Source organism: Onychomys torridus, chromosome 15, assembly GCF_903995425.1.
Source record: "Onychomys torridus chromosome 15, mOncTor1.1, whole genome shotgun sequence".
NCBI classification, from domain to species: domain Eukaryota; kingdom Metazoa; phylum Chordata; class Mammalia; order Rodentia; family Cricetidae; genus Onychomys; species Onychomys torridus.
In genome coordinates, this window is record NC_050457.1 from 71,246,233 (window position 1) to 71,269,215 (window position 22,983).

At 42.3% G+C, this 22,983-nt stretch overlaps 1 protein-coding gene across 3 annotated transcripts; it reads right to left on the minus strand.

Moving 5' to 3' along the window:
• Positions 1-8,843: 8,843 nt before the first annotated feature.
• LOC118596402 (zinc finger protein 420-like) lies at positions 8,844-22,610 on the minus strand. 3 transcript variants are annotated; one of them, XM_036207278.1, is made up of 4 exons: positions 22,521-22,610; positions 13,885-13,968; positions 12,932-13,024; positions 8,844-9,803 (listed from the first exon to the last, which is right to left on the minus strand). In XM_036207278.1, the coding sequence occupies exons 2-4, from the start codon at positions 13,916-13,918 to the stop codon at positions 8,920-8,922; spliced, it is 1,011 nt and encodes a 336-aa protein (XP_036063171.1). In that variant the 5' UTR covers positions 13,919-13,968; positions 22,521-22,610; the 3' UTR covers positions 8,844-8,919. The 3 variants fall into 3 exon arrangements, with proteins under 3 accessions (XP_036063171.1, XP_036063169.1, XP_036063170.1); XM_036207276.1 differs by having other exon boundaries at positions 13,885-14,011; positions 22,521-22,584; XM_036207277.1 differs by lacking the exon at positions 22,521-22,610 and adding an exon at positions 21,834-21,901 and having other exon boundaries at positions 13,885-14,011.
• Positions 22,611-22,983: the final 373 nt, after the last annotated feature.

Consider the following 22,983-nt stretch of genomic DNA (forward strand, 5'->3'; position numbering starts at 1 on the left):
AAAAATTCACATTAACTCATATTTACTTCAAAATAACGGAGCTAGAAGCTGAGTTGGGACACACCACAACTCTTTTCAGGACTGTTTTTGAAACCAAGTTTCCTGGAAATGTTCTGTAATCTGAGCTACTTTGGGTCTTGAGACAGAAAGATAAACCAAATAAACACTTTCGTCCCTATGATTACTATTCATGGTTGTCAACTTGACTACATCTGGAATTAACTGTAGTGGAGGGCACACCCGGGAAGGATTTTTTTTTTGCTTGAAGTGGATGGGTCTTCTTCTAGTCTAGACCTTTGATGTAGGAATTCACACACATCTTTGATCTTGATATTGAGGTGGGAAGATACACCTTTAATCTGGGACACACTTTCTGCTAGAAGCCTATATAACAGTGGTTCTCAACCTGTGGGATGCAACCCCCTTAGAAAAATACAGATATTTACATTATGATTCATAACAGTACCAAAATTATGAAGTAGCAACAAAAATAATTTTATGGTTGGGAATCTGGGAGTCACCACAACATGAGTATTAAAGGGTTGCAACATTAGGAAGGTTGAAAAACACTGCTGTATTGGGACATGGGAGATGGAAGCTTTGGCTCTTCACCTAGTGGCTCTCACCTTGCCAGCACATTCATTCCTTTACTGGCATTGGAGCCTACTTCTTCAGGATCCCAGCATATACTGAAGACCAGATGAGATGTCCAGCCTTATGAACCAAGCCAACTACTGGATTCTTGGACTTTTCATTCACTGCACATCACTGTGGGATTAGGTGGACTGTGCAGCCTGTAAGTCATTCTAATAAATCCCCTTTCTATGTATAAAGATTCATTCTCTAAGTTCTGTTACTCTAGAAAACCCTAATACATTCCCCAACATGCTTTTGGTCAGGTTTGTTATTAAAAATAGTAATCCTAAATAAGACACAAGTTGGTACCAGGACGGTGGAGTGTTGCTGTGACCATGTAAGACATGTTATTTAGCAATGGGGGAGGGCCCAGATCATTATAGGTGGTGCCATCCCTGAAATGGTAATCCTAGGTTCTATACAAAAGCAAGCTGAGCAATCCATGATGAAAAAGTCGTAAGCAGCACCCCTCCATGGCTTCTGTATCAGCTTCCAGGTTCCTGCTCTACTTGAGTTCCTGTCCTGACTTCCTTTGATGATGAACAGTGATATAGAAATGTAAGCCAAATAAACACTTTCTACCTTACTTGCTTTTTGTCATGGTGTTTCATCACAGAATAGTAATCCTAAGACAGGAGTTGGTACCACAGACATGCTAACATGGACAGGAAAACACTCAAGAGGCCTTAACCCTACAGAAAGAATGACAGGCAACTATGAAATGCTAAGAGGAGAAGGAATAGTCTTCCTCAGGAATGAGCACACCAATTGGTTACCCAACACTACATTGTCAGCCTTGAAAATGTATAAATACAGACAAAGTAATACAGACTTAGAAATTCACATATTTATATATGTATATGTAAATATATGTGTATATGTGTATGTATGTATGTATGAAGACTGGCCATCAGTTTGAAAGACAACAAGAAGGAATATATGGGAAAGTTTGGAGGGAGAAATAAGAGGTGAGAAAAGATGTAATCATGATCTCAAAAGATAAATATTATTTTTTAAAAGGAGCAGAAAAAGAAATATCCATTTGTAAGAGTGCTCACTGTTATGGTGAGATAAAGAGGTGGGGGCCCAAAGATCAGGAGTCAAGGGCAGCTTGGGCCACACATGTAAGAAGTTCGAGATGGACCAGCAGCCCAAAGCACCCATGTTCTAACACCAGGCCTGGTAGCTAACAATCACCTGTAACTCCAGTTCCTGAGGATCCCAAGCCCACTGTGGCTTCTGCAGGCAAAGGATCCACACGGTGCACAGACAAGCATGCAAACAAAATAACCTTACACATAAAATTAAGACAAATCTTAAAAGAAAAAAAGGTAGACACACTCACACCTCCATCACCCTATGGACAACTGGCTTAGGAAATCACATTATAGTCCAGTGTGCATGCAGCACATAAATTCATTTGTTCACATATAAACAAAGATACTATCCATGGAGGGGGCCATATTTAATAGAGTTTTGAACTAGGAATGCTGCAATATAAAATCAGTAAAAATAAACAATTCAATACATGCCCCAGTAATTATTAAGAGCTACATCTAGGAAACTCAAACTGTGGAGAGCTAATCTGAATAACCAAGGGGCCGCAAATACCGAAAAGGCCATGGCCTTCTGAAAACCAGCCACATGCTTGGCAGAGCCAGTAATGGCCAGAGCCAGGGCCTGGGGAGTTTGCCCTGAGAACTTGGTGTCCAGAGAAGGAACACAGCTCCTTCTCCAAGACCAGAAATAGGCTCAGAAAAGCTTAGGGCCAGGACCTTGGAGAGATGTGGCTTCAGATCCTGAGAGCCCAACACTTCCCACAGGGAGATATATGGCTATCAGTCCCAAGGCTGCTGTGTGCTTGGTCTCTAACATTCTTGAGATTCTGTGTATTCCCTTTGTGCAACGTTGTTTCATTAGCTTCTGCTGACTTTGTCCCACTGAATGACAGTGTCTGCTGACTTTGTCAGTTTAGCCTCCATAAGACTACATAAAATGCTGTACTTCTTAATAAGCTTGTTTGGAATAAGGTATAGCTTGTATAAGACCTTCTGAACTCAAATTTTCTCATCTTTGTTAGGGAGTTTGTGACTCCTGGGAAAAGACCACAGACCTGATCTGGATTATATAATTAAATTTATTAAAGCTGCTAACAGAACAACACTCACTGAGCCAAATTTGAGATTGCAATCTGAAGGATGCGGGGAATGGGTATGAAGGAAGGAATTTTAAAGGCAAAAACCACAAGAAGACTTTAAGCAGCTGTACAAGCAGCCAAAGAGCTGTTCTGCTTGGCCAAGGTTAGGTAGTCAAAGTAACCTCAAATCTGTCCTCGAATGTCTGCGTAAGCAGGTCACAGAAGCCCAAAAGCAGTCAGTCATACCATAACATGCAGATAGTCTGGCTGTACATTTGTTGTGTGGGGAGTTACTGGGAACTTATCCTCCAGAGACAAACGTCTAGGAGGTACCTGCCTAGGATAAAATAGAGTTTCTTCAGCCACCCCAGTCTTCTCAATTTTCATTCCTCTGCATTTTCTGATCTCTTGGTCCTCTCTCTCAATACCCCATATCACTGAAGGATGATCTGTTGGATCAGATCATCAAACCATAAAGCAAATGAAGCTACAAAAACATGGATAAAGTAATCTGAACTGATAGAGATGACAAACAAAAACTAATCAGAAGAAAAGAAGTCACTACACGTACATAAAAATGGACATAATTAATGCAAATGTTTCTACACAAAATCAATACGTTCTCAATTCCACCTAGATAACATTGAAAGACACGAAGAACAAACAGTTCAAAGAAAACAAAAACAGGACACTTCAATATTGCATTCTCACATCCTAGATAGATCCTCCAAACAAGGTGCAAAGGATCCTCCAAGGTATCAACTGAGTTTAAAAGATAACTACAGAACATGACACACGACAGATAAGGAACACATATTCTGCTCACTGGCATAACATATCTTCTCTAAAATGGACCACATTTCATGCCACAAACCAAATCACTATAAATTGAAAAAAGAAAATAATCTTGTGCATCCTATCAAAACACACTGTACTGAAACTAGAAAGGAATAAAAAGACTAACCTAGGAAAATGCACAATAATTGGTGACTAAATGATACACCTTTGAATGAGCAGTGACACTGAAGTATTAGAAAGTCAGTTCTAAGTGGAACAGTAATACTGAGAAGTTCTTAATTGAAATAGCAAACAGGTCTCAAAAGAAAAAAATCTAAGATGCAACTCCCAGGTGAAAAAGAAGCCAAACAGAAATAGATGTTAACAAGAAATAGTGATCAATAAAAATAATAAAAACCAGGGCATAATTCATGAGTTAGAGACTGAAGAACAACATATAGAAGCAAAGAGTGGTCCTTACTGAAGGACACATGACTGTATTCCATCCACTAGCCAAACAAATCAGAGCAAAGAGATGATCATGGGATACTCTGAAACCTATATTCTAAAAACAGCAGAAATGTTTAGAAGAAACAGCTATGTTTATAAGCACTAATGGCCCAGTGAAAATAAAACTGGAAGATATAAACAGCATAAACAGACCCATCACACTAAGGAGACTGAAGCAATAATTAAAACTTTCAAAGAAAGTTTAGTATCAACACTTTTCAAACCCTTCCACAAAACAGAAAAAGATATACACTACCAAACTCATTCTAAGGAGCCACTGAACACTAATAATCCAAGCACACACACACACAAGAGAAATAGCCCTAATTAATATAGATTTTGTAAAGAAAATTAACTATAGTCAAACTTTGATCTTATGTCTGGCACCATCCCCTGATGGAAGGTTGGCTCAATATATGCAAATCAAAATATAATACATAATACAAGAGACAAACAGAAATCATCTCTTGTAGAGAAGTCATTTGACAAACTTCAAAAAGCTATGGATGATAAAACTCTTGGTAACCTTCAATAAATGGAGAAAAATGAAAACTCTAGCATGAGACAAAGGTTCCTAATATATCTACATTCTCAAAACTATAATCAAATTCTCAACTAAAGACAGACAAAAATAGGGGTTGGGGATTTAGCTCAGTGGTAGAGTGCCTGCCTAGCAAGTGCAAGGCCCTGGGTTTGATCCTCAGCTCCAAAAAAAGAAAAGAAAAGGAAATAGAAATAGGCAAAGGGAAAAATTAGAAAGGAAGAAATTCAACTGTGCCAGTGTACAGATGACATGAATGTACACTAAAAGATCTTCTTGTATACTCCACCAAAGACTTCTAAATATAATGGGGTTGGCTAGTTTTATGTCATCTTGACACAAGTTAGAGTAATTTTGGAAGAGGGAACCTCAACTGAGAAAATTCCCCTACCAGATTGACCTCTTGGCAAGCCTGTGATGCATTTTCTTGACTGATGATTGACTTTGGAGGGCCCAGCTCATTGTGGGTGGTGCCACAACTGGTCTGGAGGTCCTGGGTGCTAAAAGAAAGCAGGATGAACAAGCCATAGAGAGGAAAACAGTAAGCAGCACCTTCTCCAAAGCTTCTCTACAGTTCCTGCCTTCAGATTCCCGCCCTACCTGATTTTCCTACCCTAACTTCACTCAGCGATGGATTGTTACCTAGAATTATATAACAAAATGAGCCTTTTCCTTCCCAACTTGCTTTTGGTCATGGTGGTTTCTCACAGCAATGAAAACCCTAAGACAAAGATAAATACTACCAATAAAGTTCACAAACTCAACATAAAATATCATTAGCCTTTATATACACCAACAAGATACTTGCAAAGAAATTAATTAGGAAAAATAGCACCTAGTCACTAGTCTTAAAAGGTAGATTTTTTGTTTGTTTTGTTTTTAAGGAAATCTATTTGGGAATGACTCTAACCAAAGAGGTGAAGGGCTTCTACAAGCAAAATTTGAAAATCTCAAAAAGCATCACTTAGAGGAAGACATTATAAGACAGAAAGACATTACACATTCTGCGATTTGCATAGCCTGTTTTGTGAAAGCACCTAGTGTAATGAAAGCAATCTACACAGCCAATGAATACACAGCAAAATCTCAGTGACAAAGAACTAGAAAAACACACAACTTACATGGAAACAAAAATGACCACACATAAGCAATTTATGACCAAAGAAGAGTCAAGTGTATCATATTGCTCAACTTCAAACTATGCTACACAGCCTTGGTGATAAAGACTACACAGCATTCATATAAAACAAACATGTAAACAATGGAATGTAAAGTACCACCCAGACAGAAAACATTGAGGTAAAGGACACATAACATTTGACAAAATTTCCAAAAATATAGACAGCCTTTTCAACAAATACTGCTGGCAAAATTAGATATCCAAATTCTTACAAAAGGAAGAATGAAATTAGATCCACTTTGCTTATCCTACACAAAAATAAATTCAAACTGAATGAAAGATATTAACACTGAAATACAAAAATTAGCATAGTAACTAATAGCACAGACATGGAAACATTGACACATGCCTGTGCTATTCATTATACACAATTAATACTCATTATACATAAAGCTGTATTGACACTACATCTGTGACTGTGCATGGCTGTGTGTGTGTGTGTGTGTGTGTGTGTGTGTGTGTGTGTGTGTGTGTAAGCAGAAAACAGTTTAGAAAGAGAATAGGGTAATAAGGGGACAAAAGGGAACTAAAGAGGAGGTAGGAAGAAAATTCTATGATGCACACATATCAAATGTCGAATGGACACTTTTATTATTTTTATTAGTAACTTTTCCAATTGCTGTGATAAAGTACATGAGCAGCTTTAAGGAGAGTTTCATCTGGCTCCTGGTTGAAGGCTACTGTCCACTACTGTTGTGGTTTGAAGAATGGACCAATAGACCGAACTAGGTTTGCTAAACGTGAGTGACAGTTGTGTGGCTTGATCTGTTTGTGGGGTCCCTGGCAGCAGGACCAGGACTTATCCCAGGTGCATCAATTGGCTTTCTGGAGCCCATTCCCTGTGGTGGAATACCTTGCTCAGCCTTGATACAATGGGGAGGGGCTAGGCTCTCCTTCAACTTGGTATGCCAGACTTTGTTGACTACCATGGGAGGCCTTACCCACTATGAGGAGTGGATGGGGGTAGAATGGGATGGAGGTGGAACTGCTGTTGGTATGTAAAATGAAAAAAATTTTAATAAATAAATATATATATAAGGATAAATCCATAGGCTCATATATATATTTGAACATTTGGTTCTCAGTTAGTGGACTGTATAAAAAGGATTAGGAAATGTGGCCTTTTTGGAGGAGGTGTGTCATTATATAATGGTTTTTCAACAAAACAAACTCTCTGATACGAAGAATAAACAATTTCTCTAAACACTTAAAATTTGAAGGGTTTCTCTTCCACATAAATTGAAAACATTGCAGGAAATCAGAATCTGTTCAATAGCTATCCAGTAACTTTCACAAAGTTCCTTTCTAGTATCAGTTATTTGGTGTTTAATTAAGCACAGTTTTAAAAACCTTGTCATATTCCTTCCATAAATAGGGCTTTTCTTCAATGAGAATGCTCCAGTGGCTGTTGAAGGTTGAACAAACTTACAGGGTGTGTGACATCATCTCCCTTCCTGTCTGGTGACAGAAGAAGACAGAAGAGTGAAAGCCTGTAGTGGGTAGCCATCCCAGCCTTGGCCTAGAAGTTCCAACCCCCCACTGAGGTTTCAGCAATGGTCACGCCCACAAGGCGGGGCTGAGGGAGGAAGCTGAAGACCCAAGATGGAGAGGAGAGGTCTCTCTTGGTTCTGGGACCCTGGCCACTGGAGGTAGAGTGAGCAGAGTTCTCCAGAGAACACTGCCGTACTGTGCCATACCTTTGCCAGACCCTACAACCTATCCCTTCATTTGTAAGCTACCCCACAAAATAAACCTCCCCTTTAACTAGGAGGAGTGGCCTTAATAATTTCACCAATATCTGGCGCCCAATGTGGGGCACCATTTGTAGTTGGAGAGTTTCTCTCCATCCCCCACCAAGCCCTATTAGTCCAACAACCCACTTATAAAATAAATACACAGACATTCATATTATTTAAACTGCTTGGCCATTAGCTCAGGCCTACCATTGTCTATCTCTTACTCTTATATTTAGCCCATTTCTATTGATCTATACTTTGCCACGTGGCTTGTGGCTTACCAGTACCTTACATCTTGTCATAGCAGTGGCTGGTGTATCTCTCTACCTTCACCTTCCACTTCCCAGAATTCTCCTCTCTCCTTGTCCCGCCTGTACTTCCTGCCTGGCTACTGGCCAATCAGCATTTTATTTATAGAGTGATATCCACAGCAAAAGTCACCACAGTCGTTGCTTCCTTACTGTGATTTCTCTTCCCATGGCCAATGCCATGAGCACAAACAACTCAGGGGAAGAGAGCTTTGTTTCAGCTTAAAGGTTAGAGTTCATCATCCAGGGAGGCCAGAGCAGCAGCTAAGGCAGAAGCCAGAGTAGGGTCGGGCCATCCTTTCACAGGGGTCACCTGAGACCATCTGCAGATCAGACATTTACATTACAAAGCATAACTAGCAAAATTACAGTTACACAGTAGCAATGAAAAACGTTTATGGAACTGTATTAAACATGTGGAACTGTACTAAAGGGTCACAGTACAAGACTGAAAACCACTACCATAGAGGACTGCTACTTCCTTGTTCCATCATACTTGTGCACACCAAGAACTTTCATATAGCCTTGAACACTTGCCCTGTGGTATCACTCTTTATCCTTGATGACTATTGTACATCACTTAACAATTAAGAATATATCCCCAAAGACATGCCTATAGGCTAATCCAATCCAGTCGAATACCTAGTTGAAAGTACCTCAGATAATGATATGTGAAGTTGACCCTTATGCTAACAAGGACATCTGCAGAGTTTCTCCACCTATGTCAGTTCTTTGGTATGGATGAAGATGGAGTATTATTCAAGGCTTTGGTACCATGTTTGTACATGCAGAGTGTCTCTGCAGCATGAAGGGGCGATACTTAAGGTGCAAGGAACAGGTAGAGAACTTGCCAAACTGATTGCTTTTGTAGGCTCCCTCATCAGAATGGACTTTCCAATGCTTAGACACGAGACACAGGAACAGCTAAACTCTGGTCTCTGCACACACGTAGGGTTTCTCTCAGGTGTGAACTGTGTGAGGTTGAGCAACAAGTAAATGACACACAAAACAGTAAGAGCCTTTAAAAGCTCTTCCCACATCTTTCACATTTGCAGGTAGTTGTCTGAGCACTTTGTGTGTTTTACTAAGAGCCTTTAAAAGCTCTTTCGACATTTTTCACACTCAGATGGTTTTCCCTCAAGACGAATTTTACGGAGATTGGAAAATGTCGTTTGAACAGTAAAGCACTGGCCACATCTTTCACAGGTGTACTGCTTCATTCTCTTATGGGTTCTTGCATGTTGAGTAACATCTGAAGGACAGGGAAAGGTTTTGCCACATTCCTCACACTCATAGGGTCTCTCTTCAGAATGAATTCTTTGATGTCTTTTAAGGCCCGAAGCATAGTAAAACATTTTGCCACATTCTTTGCACTTGTGGGATTTCTGTCCAGTGTGAGCCTGCTTGTGTCGATTGAGGTGGTAACTCCTATTATAGGCTTTGCCACATTTTTCACAGGTGTAACGTTTCTCTCCAGTATGAACAACTCTGTGTCTACTAAGGGCTGAAAGATTACTGAAGGCTTTTTCACATTCCTCACACTTGTAAGGTTTCTCTCCAGTGTGAACTCTTTGGTGTTTTTTAAAGTCTGCAGGACTAGAAAACTTTTTGCCACATACTTCACACTCATAGGGTTTCTCTCCAGTATGAATTTTCTGGTGGTTAGTAAGTGTGGAAGGCATAGAAAAGGCCTTGCCACATACGTCACACTTGTAGGGTTTCTCTCCAGTATGAATATTATGGTGGTTAATAAGTGTGGAAGGCACAGTAAAGGCCTTGCCACATACATCACACTTGTAGGGTTTCTCTCCACTGTGTACTTTCTGGTGGTTATTAAGTATGGAAGGCACAGAAAAGGCCTTGGCACATTTATCACACTTGTAGGGTTTCTCTCCGGTGTGAATTCTCAGATGCTTAGTCAGAATTGAGTTCTTAGCGAAGGCCTTGCCACATTCTTTACATTTATAAGGTTTCTTTCCTGGTGAGTAAAAGCAAAGGAAGAAAAGCTTAGGAACAATTGTCATATTTATCATGTTTATCTTTAACATGGAGACTATAACTCATTTCCATGGATAAATAAGAAACTATAACATGTTCAACACCTAAAATATTCACTGCACAGTATGTGGAAATCACTTAAACTTCAATTGAAATAGGAAGAAAACAATAAAATGGAATATAAAAATAATGGAACATAATTCAAATTTAAATAGCTCCAAAAGTTTAACGTGCATAGTAATGGAAACTTTTAAGGCATTATGCTAACAGGAAGAAGTCCATTAAACAAAAAAACTATATGAGTGTATACACAGGAAAATTATGAAGTAGCCAAACTAGGAAAACAGGAAGTTAAAGACAATTGTGCCAAACTGGGTAGACACGGAAAAAGATGTTTTATCCTAAGTATGAAGTTTTAGTTGTGGAACATAGAAAACATAGGCTGCATAACAAGATGACTTTTCATAGACTGTTCATAACACCATGAAATAATATCTTTCAACAATTTATTTAGTAGGCTTTATATTATATTTTAATGACAAGATTATAAATATCAGAAAGATAATATTAGGGCAAAATGTCAAGTTCTGCTATAAATGACATAATGTTGCTAACAACACACCTGTCAATTAACACATTTTAAAGAACTATTTCTGTACAAGAGAAATAGCCACTGAGTAACTAATGAAGAGAGACAAGGCATGAAAATATGAGGGCCGTGTTTACACATGTTAAGTGGAAGTATACAATTCTGTTGGTTACAGAAATAGATACTTTAATGTAGATTTTTCATAAATGTTTAGGCATGGAGTGCATGCAAACAGGTGTTTTCAGCTTAGATGACAAAATTAGAATAGAGAAAATGGAACTGCAAAATGAAGAACAAGGAACCTCAAACCCCCTAAATGCTTAACGACTTGTACAGTTTTCACACATGACTATCTACCCACAAAGGGCATGCATGTTGAATCACTGACACTGTGTGGGAGAAAACATGAAGATGAATACAATGATTCAGATAGAACTCTGATAAGGCAATTTAATTATCATGATATAAAGAATTGTGACAGAACCGGACCTGGTGGTGCAGGCCTTTAATCCCAGAACTTGGGAGGCAGAGGCAAGTGGATATCTGTAAGTCTAAGTTGAACCTGGCCTACAAAGTGAGATCCAGGACAGCCAGGACTACACAGAGAAACCCCATCTCTAAATAAATAAATCAATCAATCAAAGAAAAAAAAAAGGAACACGACAGGACAAAAGGGGGAATTGTAATCAGAGAGGGAGATAATACAGAAGGAGTGAAGAGGAAAAATAACAGTAAGGTTATCTTAAAAAGTTATAAGGACTCATACTACTAAGTATCTACCTAAAACTATATGTATTGTAGTACATGGAAATCTGGGAATAAATATACATATACAATTTCAATGAAGTTTTCCCATCTGGGCTGACATGCTCCCTCCAAGAGAAAAGACCATCTAAAGAAAACCTGAACACCAGGCATGAGAAAGCTTCTTTTGAGTAATTAGTCAGGGTTGTCCAAGAGACTCCCACAGCATTGCAGACTATTATTAATGCCTTTGGTTGCTCATCAGAGGTGGAAGGTGAATTCCTATTGCTGAAAACAGCATGCACTTAAGACACAGGGTGCAGAGTCCCGAGAGCTGGAAGAGACCTGAATGCTTCCTCCTTGAGAACTAATTTTCATGGTAACAGATGGCACCATGCAAGCTTCCAAAGAAGGGGAGCAACCAAAAGTCCTACCCAGTGCTGATGCCTATGAACCCCAACAAAGGCCAGCATGGCACAACAACCCTAAGCGTTCAGTACGGACAAGCATACCTTGGTGGTAACCAACAGCTCTCTAATTTAAGACTCACTCAATAACAGAAATCATACCTGGTATTGGAAATGTAGCCAACTATCCAGGATTAATGAAATCATGGATCTTGAAGAACCACCTACAGCCAACTCTCTTCTAAACTAGCATAACCTCTAACATTCTAAATGTTTGTCCTTACACCCACAGGGGAGTGTTGTCCTCATCCCTCATCAAGGACATTCTCTTTGCAACACACAAGAAGCCATTACAGGAAACCTCAAATGATCAAAATGGACAGTTGTGGAGCCTTGTTCATCATACATCTCCAAAACAACCCTTGCACCTACGGCTCAGGGACCTCTGTGGAAGAGGGCCTGAAACACTTGTTCAGAGTCAGAGGATCAGGAGGTTTACTGTGGCATAGTGTCTCCTTGTGATGTAAGAAACTACACTTAATGTCTCACCTACTTGACTGCCTAAAAAAGAGCTAGGACAGCAAATATACATGCCAGAGGGAACAGGGCAAGCCCACAAGACCTTAACGCTGCACAAGGAACTACAGGCAACCAAGAAATGTGGACAGAAGGAGAAACAGTCTTCCTCAGGGAAGAGCACACCAATTGGTTACCCAACACCAAATGTTCAGTCCTGAAACCATACATACAAGTAACATTATACAGACTGAGCAGTTTATTTAGGAATATAAGTATACATACAGACACTCATTTAACAACAAATAATTAAAAAGGAGGCCATGAATTTTAAAGAGAGCAAAATGGGGGGCCGGGTAATATGGGAAGGTTTAGAAAGAAGGAAAGGAAGGAAATGATATACTCTCAAAAAAAATAATTTTTTAAGTGCATGTATGAGTTACTGAATACAAAGGCTTCACAGGTACATCTTTAGAAATGTGTACAAATTTTCAGAGGTACAGGAAATAGTAAAAAGTCTATTACAATGTAGACTCTCACCAAAATGAAGTACTTTGGCAAACACTAAAAATATAAGCAGAGCTCAACGCTTAGCAACTTGAAACACTATAAGCAGCTGAGAGACGCCCTTCTCTGACAACAGAAGTAATAAAGGGGGATAGCTGCAAATTATTTCTATCAGCAAACAGAAAATGCCAGCTCAATGTACATGGTAAAGCCTGGCTCTCTGTTGGATCTGACCTCCCACCCTACCCTCTGACCCTCGGTTGGATCTGACCTCCCACCCCGCCCTCTGACCCTCGGTTGGATCTGACCTCCCACCCCGCCCTCTGACCCCTCATTCCTACACACCTCGGCGCACAGCTGCTGCTTGACTCTTCACATTCCGAAGCTCTTGGTTTTTCTCCAGAAATCTGACCAGTAATGGCTTGGAGAAAGAAAGACCTGTGTGAAGGACAAAGAAGAGAATTAACATTGTATTCCATTTTTGTGCTTATAAGGAAGAAGAAAAAAAAAAAGGGTACAATGAATGACTGTAGAGGTAGCTGGAGAGGTAGTTCAGTGGTTAAGAACATTGGCTGCTCTTCCAGAGGTCCTGAGTTCAATTCCCAGCAACCACATGGTGGCTCACAACCATCTATAATGGGATCTGATGCCCTCTTCTGACTTGGAGGTGTGCATACAGATAGAGCACAATATACATAAAAAATAAATAAATCTCAAAAAATTATAAATAAAAAATAAATAAATGACTAGAAAATTAGCTTTTCAAATTGTTCCTGATAGGCATTTTAGAATACTTCTTTACGAGGGATTTATAATCACAGATCTTCATTTCTGTCATTTACAAGGAAAACTATAACATCAGAAAAGAGTAAAACATTTTCTTTTCCATGTGTGTTCCATGCTTTACTCTATTTAATTTCTGACATTATATCTACATTGAAGGATGCACACACTGAAATAAATAGATTAAAAAAGCACAAGAAGAAATTAAATGAAATTTGTCTTAGTTATATCAACAATTCTAGCTGAAAAGCAGGCCTATGAGCGGGGCATGGTGGCTCATGCCTTTAACCCCAGCACTTGGGAGGCAAGAGGCAGATCTCTGAATTCAAGGCTAGCTTGCCTGGTCTACTGAGTGTGTTCCAGGATATCCAGAGAAACCCTGTCTCAAAACAAACTAACAAAAATTCAGGCCTATATGAACCATGTTAGAAAGTGCAAGCTCCCATGAGATGGTCTATAAAAGGAGGTTACATGCTAATGGTGAATTAGGAATTCACTATGGACATGACCCTCACCCAGGAACACAAGGTTGCTGTAATTCTCCAGCATCACATCCCTGTACAGACTCCACTGAGCAGAGTTCAGGCATTCATACTCCTCTGCAGAGAAATTAATGGCCACATCCTTGAATGACAGCATGTTCTGAAATAAATATCAATGAATAAATATCACACATTAAACTAATTAAAACCATTAGGTAAACTAATTAAAACCATTAATAGTAATACAAATGCCAATAGGCATCATGTGCTTGTGAACACCATTCTAAAGTTTACCTAAGGGAAAAGCAGAGCTAGAAATGCTTCTGACATGGGTAGATGATATCACTAATTTATTTCTGATACAGTCATATGATCTCACAAACTACCCATCTAAAGAGAATGGCAAAAGGTCCTATAAGTGCATATGGCCATCCTACAATTAAGAATTATAAATGTCAAATGAATACATCTAGTAGGAGATGGAACTCATACACACACTGGTAATATGCATCACACTTTATCCCCATTTCTCACAGGAGGAAGTCACAGTGTGGGAGAAGTGACTTCTCAGCAGCTAACACACAGAACAACGAATGTGAAGTGAAAAGAAAATGCAGGGTGTGGTACAGGCGCTGTCTCAACTTCCTAGTACGCACCGAGTTCGGTAGTAACACTGAACTTGCAGGCGTGTGAAAGTACTAATACGGGGATATTTAATTTGTACTGAAATGTGATTTTATTTGTATGTTAATAAATAAAGTAGCCTGGGGGTCAGAGCTATTATCTAGCCATAGCAGAAGCCAGGCGGTGGTGGCACACACCTTTGATCCAGATCACATGACAGGCAGATCTCTGTGTTCAAGGATACAGCCAGCATGGAGACACACGCCTTTAATCTCAATACCAACCATAGAAGACCTGGAGGTCTGTATAGACAGGCAGTGACGAGGTCATACACATACAACCAATGAGAAGGCGGAACAGAAAGTCAATAAAAAGACAGACACACAGGAAGGACGGCAATGGCAGCGAAGGGTAAGAAAGGCAGTTTTAAGTCTCAGCTCTCAGCTACTGCTCTGACCTCTTGGGCTCTTAACTCTGCATTTGGCTCTGTGTTCCTTATTTTAAAAGACTGTTACATCTACATACTCCCCTTTCTTTCCTTCTTTTCTTTTTTCATGTTTTAAGGAGTACTGGCTGTAGCTTTTAAAAGCATGTTAGAATTCTTCTGTGAGTCCATCTGGGACTGTTTGTCTTTCTTTCTTACTTACTTTTTGGTGGGGAGAGGGTTGTTGGGTTTTGTGTGAGAGAGAGAGAAGGCTTGAATCATTGCTTCAGTGCCCTCATTTGTAGGGTCTGCTCCGCCTCTTAGTCTATCATACATGGTTTGGAGGAATCTAGACGTGAGGCGTTCTTTTATATGTTTCCAATGGAACGGAGGAAAGGTTCTAAGTGCTCCCTTAGAACACTGGGTTTCTTGGGTGTCTGCTGTAGTGTTTCTCCCTGTTTATCCCTGGTCCTCTTCACTAGTTCTTCCTTTTGGTCAGTGGGGCCAACAGTCTATCTGCCTTCTCCCCAAAGAACAAGCTCTGAGTTTCATTGGTTGTTTTTATAGTTTTCTTGGCTTCTGCTTCACCACTTTAGGCTCTGATTTTTATCATTTTTGTCTACTGGACTTGTGTTTGGTTTGTTGTTCTTTTGACAGTTCTTGAGGGTATCGTGAAGTCATTTATTTGTGTTTGTTATGATTTTTAACATATACTCTTAAAGATATAAATTTTCACCATAGGACTACTTTAAGTTCATTAAGTTTCAGAAATTTTTTGAATTCTGTAAGATCCTGAGATATTTCACTCCAAATTCCATGAGACAGAGATCCCAACCTAGACTACTATACTCAGCAACTAAAAGGAGAAAAAACAAACAAAAACTTTGCAGGATACAAATAGGCTAACAGGATTCATGTCAATTACACCGGTCCAAAAGAGAGCCCTAGCAGCAATGCTTTGGACTCAAACACAGCCACGAGACTGTAGAAAGGGAACAAAGGAAGGTCTAATTACTCACACACAAAGTATGAACGCAAACAACAAAGAACAAGCAGCCCAACAACAAAAGGGCTGCAACCATGCACACTCTGCAACAATAACTTTAAATATCAACAGACCTTCCAACCACAAAACAGGCTAAATGGACCAAGAAACAAAACCTATCTTTCTATTGTTGAAAAGAAATTAATCTTAGTTTTAAAAACACACACTGACTTAAAGTAAATGATTTAAAAAAAAAAAAAAAAAAGTAGCCAAAGCTGGGCCAGTAGTGGTACACGCCTTTAGTCCCAACATTTGGGAGGCAGAGGTAGGCAGATTCTGAGTTCCAGGGCAGCCTGGTCTAAGGAGTTTCAGGACAGCCAAGGCTACAGGGAAAACCCTGCCTCGATAAATAAACAAACAAATAAATGGAAAAAAAGAGTAACCAAAGTGAGCGGAAAGCAAGCAGAACGCCATCCTTCCTCCTGTGCACCTGAACACTTCCTGTGCACGTGAACACCTCCTGTGCACCTGAACACCTCCTGTACTCCTGAACACCTCCTGTACTCCTGAACACCGCCTGTACTCCTGTACTCCTGAACACCTCCTGTACTCCTGAACACCTCCTGTGCACCTGAACACCTCCTGTACTCCTGAACACCTCCTGTACTCCTGAACACCTCCTGTACTCCTGAACACCTCCTGTGCACCTGAACACCTCCTGTACTCCTGAACACCTCCTGTACTCCTGAACACCTCCTGTACTCCTGAACACCTCCTGTACTCCTGAACACCTCCTGTACTCCTGAACACCTCCTGTACTCCTGAACACCTCCTGTACTCCTGAACACCTCCTGTGCACCTGAACACCTCCTGTACTCCTGAACACCTCCTGTGCACCTGAACACCTCCTGTGCACCTGAACACCTCCTGTGCACCTGAACACCTCCTGTGCACCTGAACACCTCCTGTACTCCTGAACACCTCCTGTGCACCTGAACACCTCCTGTGCACCTGAACACCTCCTGTACTCCTGAACACCTCCTGTACTCCTGAACACCTCCTGTACTCCTGAACACCTCCTGTACTCCTGAACACCTCCTGTGCACCTGATCACCTCCTGTACTCCTGAACACCTCCTGTACTCCTGAACACCTCCTGTACTCCTGAACACCTCCTGTGCACCTGAACACCTCCTGTGCACCTGAACACCTCCTGTACTCCTGAACACCTCCTGTACTCCTGAACACCTCCTGTGCACCTGAACACCTCCTGTACTCCTGATCACCTCCTGTACTCCTGAACACCTCCTGTACTCCTGAACACCTCCTGTGCACCTGAACACCTCCTGTACTCCTGAACACCTCCTGTACTCCTGAACACCTCCTGTACTCCTGAACACCTCCTGTGCACCTGAACACCTCCTGTACTCCTGAACACCTCCTGTACTCCTGAACACCTCCTGTGCACCTGAACACCTCCTGTACTCCTGAACACCTCCTGTGCACCTGAACACCTCCTGTGCACCTGAACACCTCCTGTGCACCTGAACACCTCCTGTGCACCTGAACACCTCCTGTACTCCTGAACACCTCCTATACTCCTGATCACCTCCTGTACTCCTGAACACCTCCTGTACTCCTGAACACCTCCTGTACTCCTGAACACCTCCTGTACTCCTGAACACCTCCTGTGCACCTGAACACCTCCTGTGCACCTGAACACCTCCTGTGCACCTGAACACCTCCTGTACTCCTGATCACCTCCTGTGCTCCTGAACACCTCCTGTGCACCTGAACACCTCCTGTACTCCTGAACACCTCCTGTACTCCTGAACACCTCCTGTACTCCTGAACACCTCCTGTGCACCTGAACACCTCCTGTGCACCTGAACACCTCCTGTGCATCTGAACACCTCCTGTGCACCTGAACACCTCCTGTACTCCTGATCACCTCCTGTACTCCAACACCTCCTGTGCACCTGAACACCTCCTGTGCACCTGAACACCTCCTGTACTCCTGAACACCTCCTGTACTCCTGAACACCTCCTGTGCACCTGAACACCTCCTGTGCACCTGAACACCTCCTGTGCTCCTGAACACCTCCTGTGCACCTGAACACCTCCTGTACTCCTGAACACCTCCTGTACTCCTGAACACCTCCTGTACTCCTGAACACCTCCTGTGCACCTGAACACCTCCTGTACTCCTGAACACCTCCTGTGCACCTGAACACCTCCTGTGCACCTGAACACCTCCTGTACTCCTGAACACCTCCTGTGCACCTGAACACCTCCTATGCACATGTACTTCTTGTTCGTTTCATATTTAGGATGTTGTCAAAATTCAAGTGACTGTTTGTTTGTTTGTTTTGGTTTTTGTTTCTCTGTGTAGCTTTGGGCCTGTCCTGGGATCTCACTCTGTAGCCCAGGCTGGCCTTGAACTCACAAAGATCCACCTGCCTCTGCCTCCCGAGTGCTGGGATTAAAGGCGTGCGCCGCCACCACTCAGCTAAATTCAAGTGATTTTTACAAGTTGCATTCCATCCCATGTTAGATGACCTTCTAGTTAGGAAAAAAAAAAAAAATGAATATAAAAAAATTAACATACCTGCATCAAAATAGTGCTGAGATCTGCTTTTATAACAAATAAGAAAACTATTATGAAGAACTATCACACATAGAAACATGGTAGAATAATATTTTCACCTGCTGCAGCAAGAGTGAAAATGGGGGCTATGTGTGAGAAGCAGCATCAGGACGTGTTCCTGGCTGACAACAGGAAAACGGGGCAACCGTGCAGACCATGCATTTGTGTGAGGAGGCTGCTTCGGCTCTTTCTATGGACACCACGGAGGAGCATGAAGGAAAATAAAAAAATAACAATGGGGAAACTTCATTTCTGTATTAACGCTTCCCTTTTTATGTTTTCTGAGCTATATTTTACAATTGTTAGCCATTTGTCAACTGTAGTAAATTTTCTTTAAAATATGAATTCCATGAATAGCTCAGACACATGAATGAAACCAAAATACACTTAGTTGTTTTCAGTCTTAATCCTTACTCCCAGTACACCCCAATGCATTCTGCATATCAAGTGAAAGCTGAATGGATTTCTTTCCAACGTTCTTTTCCTAACTCACGAATTTAAAGTTGATCAAGTCACCCAATGGAATACGAAGAAAACACTGCCAATCCCTCAGAAAGACAGGAAGATCCAAATACTCCTGATGGAAATGCACAGTTGAGTGCTGACCAAGACAAAATATGCCAGAACAGACTTTTGGGAGGAACCCACCAACTGTTCCTGAGTTTTAGCACTCAGGAAGATGACAGATGGAGGGCAGGAACATTAAAAAGAATAGCAAGGCCTGGGAACACAGCTCAGGGGACAAGTTCTTCAATGTGTGAGGCCTGGGTTCAATTCCCAGCAGAGTGGTGGACAGGAGAAAAAGTCACAATGCTGTGCTTGCCCGCTCCCTGCTCACACGTAGAACAGCAAGGCATGACTTAGAGGACAGTCTCCATCGTTTAGACTTATTCCTCAGGATATTAAGAGTGGGGCAGGCTTCCAATCTCTAGTTTGTTTCAGGCCTGACCAAAGCACTGAATTCTGACTTGTCTCCCTCAACCTCCAAGTGAAAGAGCATTACACATTCTGAGTGGTAGATCAAGGCCAATGAAAAGTCACTACTGTGGTGATATTTTGTTTGTGCTCTAACAAATAAAGCTTGTGGTGGCAGATACCTTTAATTAGGTGGAGGAAGCAGGAAGATCAGGAGTTCAAGACTACCCTGGGCTACATAAGATTGATCCAGTCTAAAAGAAAAACAGAGCCATGCGGTAGAGGCTCACACCTTTGATCCCAGCACTTGGGATCTCATGTCTTTGATCCCAGTATTTGGGAAGCTCATGCCTTTAATCCCAACAGTAGGGAGGTAACATGACTGGGCAGAGAGCGGAATATAAAATCGGGGGTGGGGGGGCACAACACAGACGCTCACCCCTTTCAGGTTGAGGAGTTGGTGAGGTAAGAAGTGGCTGTGGCTTGCTCCTTTGTCTCTCTGATCTTTTAGCATTTATCCCCATATCTGACTCTGGGTTTTTATTATTAAGGCTAATTAAAATTCGAGCTATAGCCTAGTAGGTATGATCCTATAATATTTCACAAGCTCTGGTCATTCTAACCCAGGACAGTCTCTTGTTGCCCAGTCTGGTGACCTTGGTCCCACACGGTGGAAGGAAAGAAACAAATCTAAACTTTCCTCTAGCCTGCAGAGGAACAGCATGGTAAGTGGTTCCACATGTGCACACAGACACACAGTCAGTGAATCAGCCAATCAACACAGTAACACACACTGAAGGGGATGTAACCGATTCACGTGACACAACACAGACTAGAGGAGAAAAGAGGAATTCAGGATGGTGGCTCATGTCTATCATTTTAGTTCATGGAAGGGACAGACACAGTTCCAAGTGTTCAAGTCAAGTCTCCTCTGCATAGGGAGGTCAAGGCTAGCCTATGATATGTAAAGTCTTCTCTCACAAAAACAAGACAGAGAAATATGGAAGACATTATTTTAGGAAATATGTTCTCACATAATTTGAAAAAAGTGATCCATAGAAATTAAAAGTTTCACCAAATGCCAATCTAGACAACCCTAAAGAAATTCACATGGGGCTAAGGTAACAGTGGTTCCTGACACAGAAGGAGCGTCTCAAAAATCCTCATGAGGCTATCTCAGCAGAAACAGCAGCTGGGGAAACAGGACCATACATCACCACTGTTGGATGAAAAAGAACAGTAAGAATACGCAAGCAGAGCCTTGGAACTGAAGATTCTCAGGCAGTCGCTCACTAGTACACTCAGAGGAACGGAGGCCACAGAACAAAGAAGAGACCTGGGAGACCTATACTTTCTAAACAATCATCCCAAAAAATACCTTCCATCAAAAGAGCACAGCAAAGCCTGAGGAGACAGCTCAAAGGTTAAGAACACTGCTTGCTCTTCTAGAGGACCCAACACCCTCATCTGGCTTCAGTGGGCACTAGGCACGCAAGTGGTTCACAGACATACAGGTAGGCAAATACTCATTGACAGAGAGAGAGAGAGAGAGAGAGAGAGAGAGAGAGAGAGAGAGAGAGAGAGAGGAGGAGAGAGAGAAGGAAGAGAGGAGGAGGAGGAGAAGGAGGAGGAGGAGGAGGAGGGAGGGAGGAGGAGGAGGAGGAGGAAGGAAGGAAGGAAGGAAGGAAGGAGGAGAGGACAGCAATGGAGAAGGCTAAAAGCTTCCCAAGTTGCAAGTAGAGTGAAGTTGTTCAATAGAAAACGCAGTGGGGTGATACATTGTGTACCCTAATAAACTTGCCTGAGGATCGGAGGGCAGAGACAAAGTTTCAAACAACAACCAGTATTTTCTTTAATAATAACAATTAGACATTGCCAAAGGTTCTCCACAGTGAGAAATGAAAAACACATCCTCCACTGTTCTTTACCCAGAAGATGGCTGCCAGTTGGCAGGAAAACTGCTCAGCTCAGAGAACCACAAGAGCCCAGAGCCGAGCGAAGACGGAAACAGTCCTCCAGAACTAGTGCGGATTCCCAATGGAGGAATTAACCGCAAGGACCATCCCTAATGCCGCCCAGCACAGGCCGATGCGCACAATGGCAAGTGTCTGCTCAGGCCACTGTCCTCACTGTGGGCTGCCTGTGGGTGGAGGGCAGAAGAAGGCCTGCCACCATGGTCTCAGTTAGGTGGGTTTTAAAAGGAAATATTTGAGGACACTTGAGTCTGGCCAAGTTTCCTTTCTAGGTGAAAGAAATGTAAATCCTTCCTGGACAGGGGAGCAAACTGTGATTCCCTAAGAATTGCTGCACATTCATACTCATCCCCTAATCAGAATTTGGATGCCTCGTTTCGCCCTCCTTCAATGGAAGCGGGTCCTAGACACAAACCTGGAACAACGAAATGGAGAGAGCGGAAGTCAAGAGAACTCTCGCGACTCCTGTCGATGTGCCTTAGAGATCTCGTGAGAGAAGCCGGAGAAATCCGACTGCTCCCCTCAAGTACAGGTCCAACTCCGCTCCACTGCTCCTGCTCCCTCCTCCTCCCTCACTCGTTTTCTCGAATCTGAGGTAAGAGTTTATAAACTTCATAAACGTGAATACTAGGTGGTTTACAAACTATAAACACGAGTGCTACGCGGCTCTAAAGTGCAGCAGGGACCAGAAACTCCACTTTCTTCTCTAGACGCGCTGAGAAACCCGACTACAGCCCTGTAGGACTGAGTCACTGCTGCCAGCAAGCTTCCCCAGGCCAGCTGAACGGTGAGCCCCCCAGCACAGCCTCGGGGGCCGGCAGTCAGCTAACCCCCCCGGCCAGGAGCTGGATCCTGGGTGGCCTGAAGCAGCAGCAGACTGAAGTTCGCTCCCAGCACCATCCTTGTCGTCCTCTCCCAAGCACGAACCGAAATCCAGACTCAGTGGCCCAGCCTGGGTTTGAACAGCCGCACCTCCAAAGTGAGCTTCTCCCTGCTCCCCACGTGCCCCGTGCCCACTCCTTCCAACACGGGCCTACCGGCTCACCCTGCACAATCAATCCCTCAGGCCTGGTGGGCTGCCCTGCACCCTGAACCAACCCACCTTCACTCAGAGATCCAACCCCAGCAGGGTAGTAAGAAACGTGAGCCCAAACTGGAGAGGGAAGCCGCGGGAGGGCGGCACATGCGCAGGACGGAGTCAGAAGGCGCGGAGTCCAAGCTTGCTTGTGACGTCACAATGTGTGAGACTACATTTCCCATAAGTCTGTGTAACAGAGATTCCCGGAGCCGCTGGGGGCGCGCGACGGTGGGAAAGGAGTGAAACGTGCAATCTCTGCCGCTAGAGGGAGACACGCAGGGAGTCCGGCTGCTCTCAAAATCCTTGGCTTGCAAACTGAGATGTTTGTATGTGAGTGGAGATCTTACGATAATGTTTATTACATTTATTAGTTATCTTTGGTCACTTTATTGTGATTTCACGCACAGGTCTGCTTATTCGAAGCTTATGACAGAATAAGACATTCATTTTGACTTCTTATACTTTGAGATAGTTACAGGAAACTCAC